Consider the following 12,979-nt stretch of genomic DNA (forward strand, 5'->3'; position numbering starts at 1 on the left):
TTATAATTTGAAGTCTTGAGGTGTGAAAGTGTGATTTAAAGAGGAAAATCATTTGGCAGTATTTAAGTTATATATAATTAGAATGTCTTATTTTGAGACTGCAGGTTTTGATGTCATTCTTAACTGACTTTAAATCTCTAACTACTTTGCTTCTTAGATTTGGTCTCTAAAAAGTTGTCATAAATAACATTTAAAATATAAATAAAACACTATGAAAACATTTTGAATTTTGACACCTTTTTGATTAAGAAGATCATGCTCTGTGTTTTGTCAAGTATAAAAGAATGTCTATACCTTTCTTATAATCAACATTCCCACTGGAAAATTTCCTTTTCAGTAGGTGTCCTAAGGTTGAAGAAAAACTTTTAAATTCTAGTAATGGTTTTACTATTTTTTCCTGTCTAGTCTGTTTTGTTCTTTTTTAAATGTTGCTTTTTTTTCCTCCAAAATATAAGAATTATAAGAAACATCTGTGTAGTAGTTCACATTTGGAAAGTATTTTCACAAACATTACTATTTTTATTTTAGGTCATCTTAATAACAGTCCAGCAAGGTAGATAAAATTATCATCCACATTTTATTGCTGTGAAAACTGAAAAAGAAATGCTTACAGACTTAGCCAAGATTAGAATAAATAAGTGATGGCATGATCAATGTTAGTGGTCTGATTCTCAAACCTGGAATTTTCTGTCTCCAGTCAAAATTCTAGAACCTTCTTTAGGTTTTCTTCAGTACCTTTTTATCCAAACCATCCAGCAATGCCTCCTAATAAAATAAATGTATTTGGAATTCTAGACAAAATAGTATTCATCCCCATAGTAAGTGAAGCACTAGACTGAGAGTGCAGCTGTCTGGATGACCTGGTCATTTCAAAGGTACCTTATTCTTTAAAACCAAGGAGTTTAATTTTAAAGAACTTCGGATGTGAAATTATGATGAAAAACGGGAAGCTGGAAAGGTTTAATCTCCTTGTAAACAAATAGATTCCCTTGCTTTAACTTACTAGCATTGAACCACAAGCCTCCCACATGGAGTGGGCACTCAGTATGTTAACTAAATAAATTTGACAGCCCCTATATCATATTTAGCTGATAAAGGACTTCTAATTTTGGTGCTCTGAAGATGGAACCAAATTACATAGATTAAAGAGAATATGTAATTTTCTGTGCTCTTCCCTTCACTTTTCCACTTACTGTTATTTTTAGATCCGAGGTCACATTATAAGGATAGGGATTATCAGGAAATGGGCTGAGGAAGATCCAGATCAAATGGGTTAGTGCAAGTAATATGAGATAGTGCTGTGTTGACCTCTTTGCTTATAAGGGTGGCTAGACAGAAGGAGAATGCTGCTTAGTTAGCTCAAATATTTCATTTGGTCGTCACTCCCCTTAAAGAGTAATGATAAGCAGATACTTGCACAGAGCCAGTTTTCAGTACCAGGAGGTTTATGATCCTTTCTCTCAGAAGAGAGTCAATGAATGTGCTACTTTTTCTTTGAAATTTTGAATGCTGTGTTAGTTCTGCCGTATCCGACATAGTAGATGATGAATCTGAAGGATCTGTAATTACTTTGCTGTATTTACCCCAGTAGAGATTATTTCCTAGAGAGGACCTTGCTAAATATTGTATTACATTTTTTTAAATATTAAAAAAATAATAATGAAAGGTTCAGAGATACAATAGCCCAAAGGAATGTAATAGGTATAGTGATGTTGTCATGCAGGCCTGTGTGAGTGCTATGCAGCTCATCTAGAGCAAGCCAGTCATGCCTGCAGGTGTTTGCCTCAGGTCCCTGCCCTAAGGAAGTCTCAGAAAACCTACAAATTAAAGTAGAGTCCCTAGCAGCCAGAATTACCTTATGGGAACCTTGTAGGAGACAGCATCCTTTTTAGACCTGTTGAATAACAAACACGTGTTAGAAGTAGGGGCACTGTAGTGTGCCTTAGATTAATATTTCCAGGAATATGTGCTTAAAATAGATTCCAGCAGACCTAACCCTTTTTTCCAATTTCTTCAATTCTGAGAGTTGTTTTTCTATATAACCGTTTCTTTATAATTTTGAAGCCATGGCAAAACTTTAGAAGATGCCACAGTTGTTTTGTTTTAAAAGTAGTCAAATTAAACAGCAAAATGGAGGAAATTAGCAATGACTTTTTAGTAATTAAACCTAATTATGAAATGGTCAGTGATAATAAGAATGGGAAAAGTTATCCAAACGGACAAGTTTTGTGAAAAATAGACTTAGCACATTTTGATATATATAAATTCATCTGATAACAATGAAAGAAAAACAAAATGATCAGGCTTTTAGTGTAGCATCTGCATTCCCATATAATGCCTACATTATCTTAAAAGCAATTATTTATTAAATTAAATATTTTAGGAACAAACAGGTTGCATTGTGATATTTGCCAGCTGTATTAAGAATTTCCTGATCCTCTTCAAAATTAAAAATTTATGTTTTGGAACAATTCTTCAATTATCTTTAAGAACTTTTTGCTTACTTTTCTCTGCTTTCTGAATTTTTACTGTAGCTCTTTAAGCCGTTTCTAAACAACAGTGAGAGTTAGTGTTCTGCAGGCATGTTTCTAATAATGTTAAAATCTTGTTGTTTCTGTGATTTTCTTCTCATGTTCTGAAGCAAAACCACATGAAAGCTGCCTTTAAAACCTTTCCTACGATTTGGGTGCCAAGTTAAGTAACAAGTGCGTGCTTCTCATTCACAGATAACACCATTGCAACCAAAGGAGCAGGATTTTTTGTTGGTCAAAGAATATTTGGCTCTGCAATTTTTTTTCCATTTCACATCAGGAATTATTACCAATAAACAGAACAAGACAAAACAAAAAATAGTCAAGTTTGGAACTAACTAATTTGATGAAATTAACATAAAAATTCAAGAAACTCATGCAGTCTCTTTGTGCTCTCAGGCCCAGGACAATCTCCTGAATTTTAGCTGCTTTAGCACTTACTAAGAATTAGTTTATAGTTAAATACTAACTTATGATTTCAAATAACCTTAATGATTTCAAAGCACTGGAGTAAATACTCTTGTTTCAGGGGATGTGAGAGATTTTGTTCCCTTAAGGTTATTTAATCAAAGCTCAATCTTGGCTTTTGCAGCCTTGCTAAGGTTATTGTTTAGTATGCATCAGTAAATAAACTTTCAATTATCTTGGTAAGCACATCCAAAAATAGCATGAGAATGAAAAGGCAATGGTGTATCCAGTAATTGTTCCAAATAAATAATTTTGATAGATAGGATCTTTGCTTAATTTCAAATGAAGTAGAAATAAGAAATTTAATTAAGTTTTACTAGAGTTGAACTATGCAGAGAAATACCCAGTGAAAATGGCTACCTACTTTATTTAAACTGTATATTGCTCTCTTTTCCAGTGATTGTACTTTAGTAAAATCATTTTAGTATGTTTTTATAAATTATGAATTTATAAAGAAAAATGTTAAGCCAGGAGGAGGTTGTCCCGTTCATAATTATTCTAAATTTAAAGCAGTTTTATTTTTCTTAAAGGGGATACTTTTCTTTACCATTTTTGCTTTGGACATTTACTAACGCCAGTATTGGATTAGTTCAGCTAACTGAAAGGAAGCCGTGTCCTTTACCTTGTGTGTGTGTATGTTGTGGTAAATTCCATTGCTTGTGACTACTAAATTTTTTCATGAGCCCTTGTTTCATGGAGGATATTTATTCACGTTTCTATCATATCAATCTAATCAAATTCCCATTCACAGTGTATGTTTGTTCTTATTTTCTCAACTCTATTTTGATCATCTTTAAAGGGAAAAAAGTCCAAATAGAAATTCTCTAGAAATAATTTAAAGGACTTAAGAATTTGTAGGTTTTTTAGGCTGTTCTACAGTCGCATTAATATGCTTTCCTTTTTTTAAGGCTTCAAGTAAAGAAGTCTTTAGATACTGATTACTTGTGATTGGTTCCTGGTGATTTGCTCTTAATAATTTCCAGTTGAATTTAATGAAAGTATGATTCCTGAAATGCTGCTTCATTAAAAATGCATCTTTCCTCCTTTAATTGTGGTTTCGGTCATTTCACCCATTTTGTGGTGTGTTTTCCTCCCCCTTAAAAAGTAATGACTGAGAAAGCTAAAACAATTAAGAATATCACTTTAGTTTTTTTTTAGAACTCGCCCCTGAGTTTCTCTGATTGAAATAATCCACTCCATCTGGATTATACAACATTTTTTCCAATTTGATGAGATTAGTTTAAAATTGATTTTTAAAAGAGAAACTAGATTTTGAGGTGTGTGAGGGAAAGTGAAAAAAGAACATGTTGCATATTCAAGAGAAGGTCTTTAGTATTTTTACTAAAAAACTCAGATAAACCTTGATTAAGGTACACTATACACAGACTTAATTTAAATGAGATAGTGATTTGCAAATGAATATCTACATGGATCCTTTTTAAAAATCCAAATGCAAATGAGTATAACTGCAATAAAATATATTTGCAAATGAATCCTGTTGCTTTATTCATTTATTGTGTAATTACTGCAATCCTTCCCACCTTGTTTTCAGTATTTCTTAATCATTAAGTTGGAAGCATGACAGCAGTGCCAGCCCTGGCATGATTCTCTTTGACTAAAACCTTGTAAATTAACACAATTAGCACAGCATCATCCTGCTAATTAACTTCCAGTGTCTGGTGCAGTGGTTTTGCAAACAAGGAAGAGGGAGTCAGAAGGGAATCAACATGCCATTCTGTTACCAAACTGTGGTATATATTCAGTTTAGCTCAGTGAGTCTAAACTGGCCATGTCAGAAGCCAGAGTCGGGCGCTGAAGAGCTAAAGGGGTTGGGGAGGAGAACAGAAGGGGGGGGTAGACGCTGTCAAAATAGACTGGTAATTCAGAAGGGAGTTGATGCCACAGATGCTTCATTTAGACCAGACCTCCTTCTTATCAAGGAATCTCTGCCAGAGGGCACAAGACAGTTTGCAAAATTCACTTTGGGTAATACAGAAGAGATTAAGAAGGCCTGCCTAATTTAGCTGTATCAGAATAGGCTGTGTTTAAACCAAGCGGAGATTAGAATGGGATGAGCCAGCACTGGGAAATAGGAGAACAGGATTCCAGGCCTCTTCTATAACTAACACCATGTGAACCCTCGACAGCAGATCATAAATGTCTGTGGGCCTTGGTGTCATAATCTGTGCTATAAGGTCATTTCTCAGGTCTCCTTAAACTTGAAAGATTAAATGATTCTCTGATTGTAAGGGTTTAGTTTTGTTCTGTTTTTAGTGAGAAAAAACTCTTGTTTTATAGTTTGCTTCAGAGTTACCTTGCTTTAGTTAGTAATCTCACAGATTATAGAATCACATTATCTCTTCGAGTTTATGCCTCTAAACTTTCATCGAAATTTAGAGTATTAGAACCCATCGGGTTCTAGCAGGCAACTATGCCGATACCCTATCAGGACTAGTGAGTGGTTGAAAAAATGAAATCTCTATATAGAGAGAGAGACAGAGAGAGAGAGAGAGATTCCTCCATTTTAGTATCTTGGAGGCTGTAAGGGGAGGGGAGATTAAGAGAAGGAGGGAGAAGGCAAGAAGACGGACAGACAAGTGATGCTTGTTTTTTTTTTCAGAGACTCAACAACAGAACTGAGAGGCAGAAAGGAACCAGTTGTAATTCATACCGAGTTGTAGGCTTTGTGTGATGAAAGCGATGGAGCGCTGCCTGGGAGATTGCTTTGCTGCACTCCACGAAGCAGATTTGAAACTGTCGTGGACCACTTTAGATGAGAGTTGGATTATGGAATGACCTGCTATGTCTGTGTCATATTGTTCTGCACAGGGAGCATTATACTGCGCTAACTAGGTGTTCAGTACCAAATAAGAGAGGTGTCCTAGATGTGATCTGTCAGCTGTGTCTCATTTTTATATTGGTTAAAATATAAAACAGAAACTGTGATGTGAAGAGACAGAATAGCATGATACCATATATGTTAATACTATCACATGCTAGATATTTAAAATGTATGCTTATTTTAAGAGTCTCTGAGTGAATTCAAATTTCACAAAATATGTGTGTACATATATATGTATGTGTGTGTGTATAGATATAGCAAGTAAACTGATGTGTTTCACTTCTTTAGAAAATGAGAATTCTAGGTCCACAGAATATTCTTTTAAATTCAATGTTCTTTTTTAAAAGGCTAAAATCTAATCCATTTTAAAGAGTGCATGCTATTGAGATCATAATAGGTATTAAAACTATGGAACTATTTCATAATATGGATATCATTAGTGGAAAATAATTGGTAACAAAAGAAGTATTAATGGTTCTGATGAAATATCGAAGTAAATTAACTTTCCACCCCCCCTCCCCCAAATCCATAGGCTTGAAGATGCAGTGGACGCCGGAGCATGCCCAGTGGCCAGAACAGCACTTTGACATCACCTCAACCACTCGGTCTCCTGCCCACAAAGTTGAAGCCTATCGCGGTCACTTGCAGCGAACCTATCAGTATGCCTGGGCGAATGATGACATATCTGCTTTGACTGCATCCAACCTACTAAAAAAATATGCAGAGAAATATTCTGGCATTTTGGAAGGCCCCGTGGACCGACCTGTACTCAGCAACTATGCCGATGCCCCATCAGGACTAGTGAATGGTCGGAAAAATGAAAGTGAACCCTGGCAGCCTTCCTTAAATTCAGAAGCTGTTTATCCTATGAACTGTGTTCCGGATGTTATCACTGCCAGCAAAGCTGGAGTCAGTTCAGCCCTCCCTCCAGCAGATGTCTCTGCTAGTATAGGGAGCTCTCCTGGGGTGGCCAGCAACCTGACAGAACCTAGTTATTCGAGTAGTACCTGTGGAAGCCACACTGTTCCTAGTCTCCATGCAGGGCTCCCATCTCAGGAATATGCCCCAGGATACAACGGATCATATTTGCATTCTACTTACAGTAGCCAGCCCACACCTGCACTTCCTTCGCCTCACCCATCTCCTTTGCATAGTTCTGGGCTCCTACAGCCACCGCCACCACCTCCTCCACCATCAGCCCTGGTCCCAGGCTACAATGGGACCTCTAACCTCTCCAGCTACAGCTATCCCTCTGCTAGCTATCCTCCGCAGACTGCCGTGGGATCTGGGTACAGCCCTGGGGGTGCACCCCCTCCTCCTTCAGCATACCTGCCTTCAGGAATTCCTGCTCCTACCCCTCTGCCCCCTACCACTGTTCCTGGCTACACCTACCAGGGTCACGGTTTGACACCTATTGCACCCTCAGCTCTGACAAACAGTTCGGCAAGTTCTCTCAAAAGGAAAGCCTTCTATATGGCAGGGCAAGGAGATATGGATTCCAGTTATGGAAATTACAGCTATGGCCAACAGAGATCTACACAGAGTCCTATGTACAGAATGCCCGACAACAGCATTTCAAACACAAATCGGGGGAATGGCTTTGACAGAAGTGCTGAACCATCATCCTTAGCATTTAAGCCAACAAAGCAGCTAATGTCCTCTGAACAACAAAGGAAATTCAGCAGCCAGTCCAGTAGGGCTCTTACCCCCCCTTCCTACAGTACTGCTAAAAATTCCTTAGGATCAAGATCCAGTGAATCCTTTGGGAAGTACACATCGCCAGTAATGAGTGAGCATGGGGATGAGCACAGGCAGCTCCTCTCCCACCCAATGCAAGGCCCTGGACTCCGTGCAGCTACCTCATCCAACCACTCTGTAGACGAGCAACTGAAGAACACTGACACGCACCTCATTGACTTGGTAACCAATGAGATTATCACCCAAGGACCTCCAGTGGACTGGAATGACATTGCTGGTCTTGACCTGGTAAAGGCTGTCATTAAAGAGGAGGTTTTGTGGCCAGTGTTGAGGTCAGATGCATTCAGTGGACTGACGGCCTTACCTCGGAGCATTCTTTTATTTGGGCCTCGGGGAACAGGCAAAACACTATTGGGCAGATGCATAGCTAGTCAGCTAGGGGCCACATTTTTCAAGATTGCCGGTTCTGGACTAGTCGCCAAGTGGTTAGGAGAAGCAGAGAAAATTATTCATGCCTCTTTTCTTGTGGCCCGGTGTCGCCAGCCCTCAGTGATTTTTGTTAGTGACATTGACATGCTTCTCTCCTCTCAAGTGAGTGAGGAACACAGTCCAGTCAGCCGCATGAGAACCGAGTTTCTGATGCAGCTGGACACTGTACTAACTTCGGCTGAGGACCAAATCGTAGTAATTTGTGCCACCAGTAAACCAGAAGAAATAGATGAATCTCTTCGGAGGTACTTCATGAAACGACTTTTAATCCCACTTCCTGACAGCACAGCGAGGCACCAGATAATAGTACAACTGCTCTCACAGCACAATTACTGTCTCAATGACAAGGAGTTTGCACTGCTCGTCCAGCGCACAGAAGGCTTTTCTGGACTAGATGTGGCTCATTTGTGTCAGGAAGCAGCAGTGGGCCCCCTCCATGCCATGCCAGCCACAGACCTTTCAGCCATTATGCCCAGCCAGTTGAGGCCAGTCACATATCAAGACTTTGAAAATGCTTTCTGCAAGATTCAGCCTAGCATATCTCAAAAAGAGCTTGATATGTATGTTGAATGGAACAAAATGTTTGGTTGCAGTCAGTGATAACTTTTAGAAAAATGTTATGAATGTTGGCACACACACACATAAAACCTGCTACATAGGGTATAGAACCCCTTTCCAGTAGTGTTTAAATTGCAGAGGGTACTGGGGAAGACAACAGTTAAGTTGCATCTTTAGAGTCAGGGTAGACTTGGAGGAAAAGTGCATCACATGAGATCTTCTGATTTGAAAGCCCCAGATAACAGAAAGCATATGCTGATGCTTAGTTCGGTTCAAGCCAGACAACACTCACCAAGGAGCAAGGTGCAAGTGTGTTGATTTCAGAAGGACATGAACCTCATGTGTTGATTCCATTCTGCTGTTCCCGAGATTTAGTTGCTGTCAAGTGCCTGGAGTGGTGCTTTATTTTTTGTTTGCCTCACAATTACATTGGTGGCATGTGCTAATATAAAGAGCTTTAACTTCAAACATTATTGAACTAAAGAGATGAACGGTTGTGTTATGACAGAAAACCAGATTTTTGCCATTTTAAGAGCAACAGTATTCCTCAATCCTGTCTGTTCTGCAGTATTAAGCTAAGAACAGGTAAAACAGGGTAACGGTAATCTGGACCTTAATTTCTGCAGTTCATTTCTTTTAATGTTCTTGTCTGCAAAAACTCAGGAAAGCGATTGTGATTTGTACAGTACCTCAAAGGAATGTGTTGAAAGCACTATGTACTGCTGAGAGTAATAGGATAGGCTTCATTGTTACTTTATATTAAAATGTATGTTTACCTCAACAATTGGAGAATAGCAAGGAAAATTATTTGAATGTATCCAGAAAATACTGAAGTGTGATACAACTGAATATTTACAATTTTAAGTAGAAATGGAAGGCTAAAGAAAAGAAACAGGTTCTTTTACTAATTATGGGGAATTAACCAGAGCAGAATAATTCTTTATGTCAATAACTGCAAGAGTTCTTATTCTTAGTACATTGCTCCTTGATAATTAAGTGAAAATGTTCTTAAAAGGTACACTGGTTAATGGAAAGCTACTTATTCAGTTTGTGTGTCTAAAACAGCCACAAGACCTGCTTAGGACCTTGGAAGTCACAGTCCCTGGAAACTGTGACTGCCTTTTACCACATCTGTAGGGCTGGTGGTGGTAGTTTGCAAGTTATCTCATAAAACTGCTGGTAATGGTGTCATTCTAGCTCACTAATCTAGTTTATAGGCTTGCCATGCTGTTTGATAGAATGCAGAGAATAGCAACCAAAACAGACAAACAAAAACAAAGGACAAACCATCCAATTTATATATATCCTCAAAGAACCTCTCTATCCCCTCCCCTTCCTTTTGTCTCTACTTTTGTCAGTGCAATTTTGCTTATTTTGAAATCTCCTGGGCTATAGTGTCCCCACATTCATTTCTACCTCAGTTTTATTACATTTCTCTTAGAAACTAAGTAGAAAATTTGAAGTGGACACACACATGCAATATAACTTGCCAAACATGTTACCTTTTGTTTTCTTCCATCCTTCCCCATGAATGTAGTTTCCAACAATGTTAGTCGTTATACTCACTTCCACCTCAGTCTACCCCCCATGGCATAGGTGACATTATACTTAATTCCCCACTCCCCACCAAGTTGTTCTTTATATCCTTCAATGCTGTATGTGCAACTTTTCATTGATAACTGACTGAGGTTGGGCAGTGCCTCTGGATAGTCATATGTAGGCTGCAGCTTTCCAAAGCCACTGCCCCTGTGTAAGTGGAACAGTCTGGCTTTTTGAATGTATTTTTTCCTGTTTTTGTTTTTTTTTGTTGTTGTTGTTGTTGTTGTTGTTTTTCCTCTTTTTCTTTTTCTTTTTTTTTCAGTTTAGAGGTGCAGTAACAAAACCATTGCAAAGCACTGGCATTTTATGTCTTCAATAAGTGATGTACATTTATTTTTAATTTTAAATAAATGCAATGAGAAGCTTCAAGAAAGGTCTTTGTTATTGTTTTTCTTCAAAAATTTTTACTGATCTCATTTGCAATGTCAGATTCTCTGAAATGAGTAACAGAGAAAACTAATGAAGGATTTTTCATATTTCTGAAATTTTATGATGTTTGATCTTTACTTCCCCCTTTTTTCATGTTCCCTAAAAACTGAGCAAATGAACCAGAATTTAACTTACTGTGATATTCTATCAATTATAACTGTGCTTAAAAATAGTAATTCCATATTAAAAAGCAGTGCCTTTCATTAAGGATACAAAAAATAATATTTAAGTATGTCCTTAGCTTTTTGCAAGTGTGCATATCCCTTACAAGAAAATTCTAATATCCACATTAACTTGTAGGTTCATACTGATTGTCACTGACAAGTTAACTTTTGCAGAGTGCTGACTTATTTTCTGTTTTTTATGCATTACATTTCATTTCTGCCATCATGCTGTGTTCACTTGAAAGTATCTGGCAAGTTTTGACAAACCCCATCTTATTTAGACAACTTTGAAAAATCCAATATTGACCCCCATTTTTTTGTGGCAAGTAAGTCTTAATGCCAAATATACGACTGCACTATTGTGTTTTATACTCATTTATGAAACTGAAAATAAAGTAATACATATTGGCTTTTAGCTTTAAATGGCTTCAAACTTATTTGAGGTATGAGTGGTCAAAAATCCATTTATTTAAGTAGAAGCTGAGGTCGTGTGTGAATTTCCTTTAGTCTCCAGAATTCTAGAATGTGATCTCTTAGAAAATTGGGCACGTGGAAGAAATGAAGATCTGTTGGGGGAGATAAGGCTGACCTTTGAGTAGGTAGTGCTCTCCTGTGATTCTTTGAATTCTGCATGGCAGCACTATGAGCTCTTCTGTGGATGAGCCTAATAAGGAGCTCTTTTCTGACCATCCCTTCCTGAGCTTGTGGGGGCATGCCAGAGTCTCAGAAATGAATGTGTACAATCACTGGTGGTACAACTGAGTAATTGGGCTTTATATTCTTGGCCTCTTTTTGATTGCTAAAAATTTGGAGAAGACTACTAATGAAGGTGAAGTAATAAGCCAATACAAATCCCTTGCCATCTGGTCAGGGGATTGAGCCAGTCCATTTAGCCCCTAATTTTCTTCTTCACAACTACAATACAAATTTTCAAAAGGGAGAGAAAGGAAGTGAAGGACTACTACTTCAGTCTAAGGATCAATAGATATTCAAGAGATAGTTAGTTCATAATAAAATTATATGTGACACAAATGGAAGCACTCTACACTTCTGGTCTGCTTCTCTCCAAAATATTTAGAGCATTAGTAACAATATCAAAAACTTTGCTGACTGAGCTGTTCAATGGAATGTGAAGGCAGTATCCTTTAAGGCTATTTACTTTCACACAGAATGTTTATCTATTAGTCAGTTTGTCGTCTACTCAAATGCAGATAGACGGGTATAATGTTTTCTTGTGCATTTGAAACCTATCAAGGAGAAAATAAATGATCCCACCAAAATACACAGGCCAAATACCATCTGGGCAAGTGACAGACGCTATCCAGAGGCTATGCTGTGTAAAATAGCAAGGTCAGTTTATATGGGTTACATAGTACTTGACTACACAGTTTTCAAAAGAATACATTTTAAAAATCCAAATTAATTCATGCAGTAGTCTTTGTACATTTAAATATTTGTGGGTTGCAAAATATGTTTTAGAGGCATCTAGAGTTTCTCTAACTCTGTCCAACTTCAAGCAGAAAGATACTTCTATAATCCCATTCTTATATTTCTTAGTAAGAATTGGGTATCATGATCATTGAATCTGTATTTTGCAAAGTGAAAGGGATTCAGTGTTTGAACTATTGAGGCCACTAAAGTAAAGTTCTAATAAATATATATGTATATTTAGCATGTGTGTTTGTGTGTGTGTGTGTGCGCTGTTTTCACCACCACCTATTTGAATTTTAAAACTAATATCTATTTTGCATTATTCAGAAGCAAATGGTTACTTTCTTCATATAGGCAGAGATGCTCATCAAATATATTTAATTATAAACACAAATCAAAGTGTTTCAGTATGTTTTTTCTTTTGAAAAGTAAAGCCTTCGATTGTTGAATCAACTGCCAATTTTTTTATGAAGCACATTAGCAAATATTGAGCTGTTAGTATTTCAGAACTCAAAACCAGCTGTACTTGTGACTAACCAACACATGAACTGAGCTCTCACTCTGCTAAGACCTTTGGTTGACATTCGATTTTGAACCTGCCAGATGCATTTGTGTGAACCAGGGATACTGCATCTTTAATGAACAAGTCTCTCCTCTTTCCCCAGTTTTTAAATACAACACAGGCAGTGTAACACTAGGCACTGCAATTGTCAAAGACAATTAGACTGAAAGCAGGAAATTTTCACCTCCCTGTCTCAGTGATATGTAGA

The 12,979-nt window shown here is 37.5% G+C and overlaps 1 protein-coding gene across 4 annotated transcripts in view; it reads left to right on the plus strand.

Moving 5' to 3' along the window:
* FIGN (fidgetin, microtubule severing factor) overlaps positions 1-12,979 on the plus strand; it is a 182,850-nt gene that overhangs the window by 114,359 nt on the left and 55,512 nt on the right. For 3 of the 4 annotated variants that reach the window (XM_071216357.1, XM_023590493.3, XM_071216356.1), the window contains one exon: positions 6,374-11,193. The exons of the other annotated variant lie outside the window; for it this stretch is intronic. In XM_071216357.1, the coding sequence (XP_071072458.1) occupies positions 6,382-8,628 (2,247 nt within the window). In that variant the 5' untranslated portion in view covers positions 6,374-6,381 and the 3' untranslated portion in view covers positions 8,629-11,193. Of the gene's footprint in view, positions 1-6,373; positions 11,194-12,979 lie in introns of those variants that run through there. 4 annotated transcript variants of the gene reach the window in all.

The sequence above is a fragment of the Dasypus novemcinctus genome, chromosome 7, assembly GCF_030445035.2.
Source record: "Dasypus novemcinctus isolate mDasNov1 chromosome 7, mDasNov1.1.hap2, whole genome shotgun sequence".
Classification (NCBI taxonomy): Eukaryota; Metazoa; Chordata; class Mammalia; order Cingulata; family Dasypodidae; genus Dasypus; species Dasypus novemcinctus.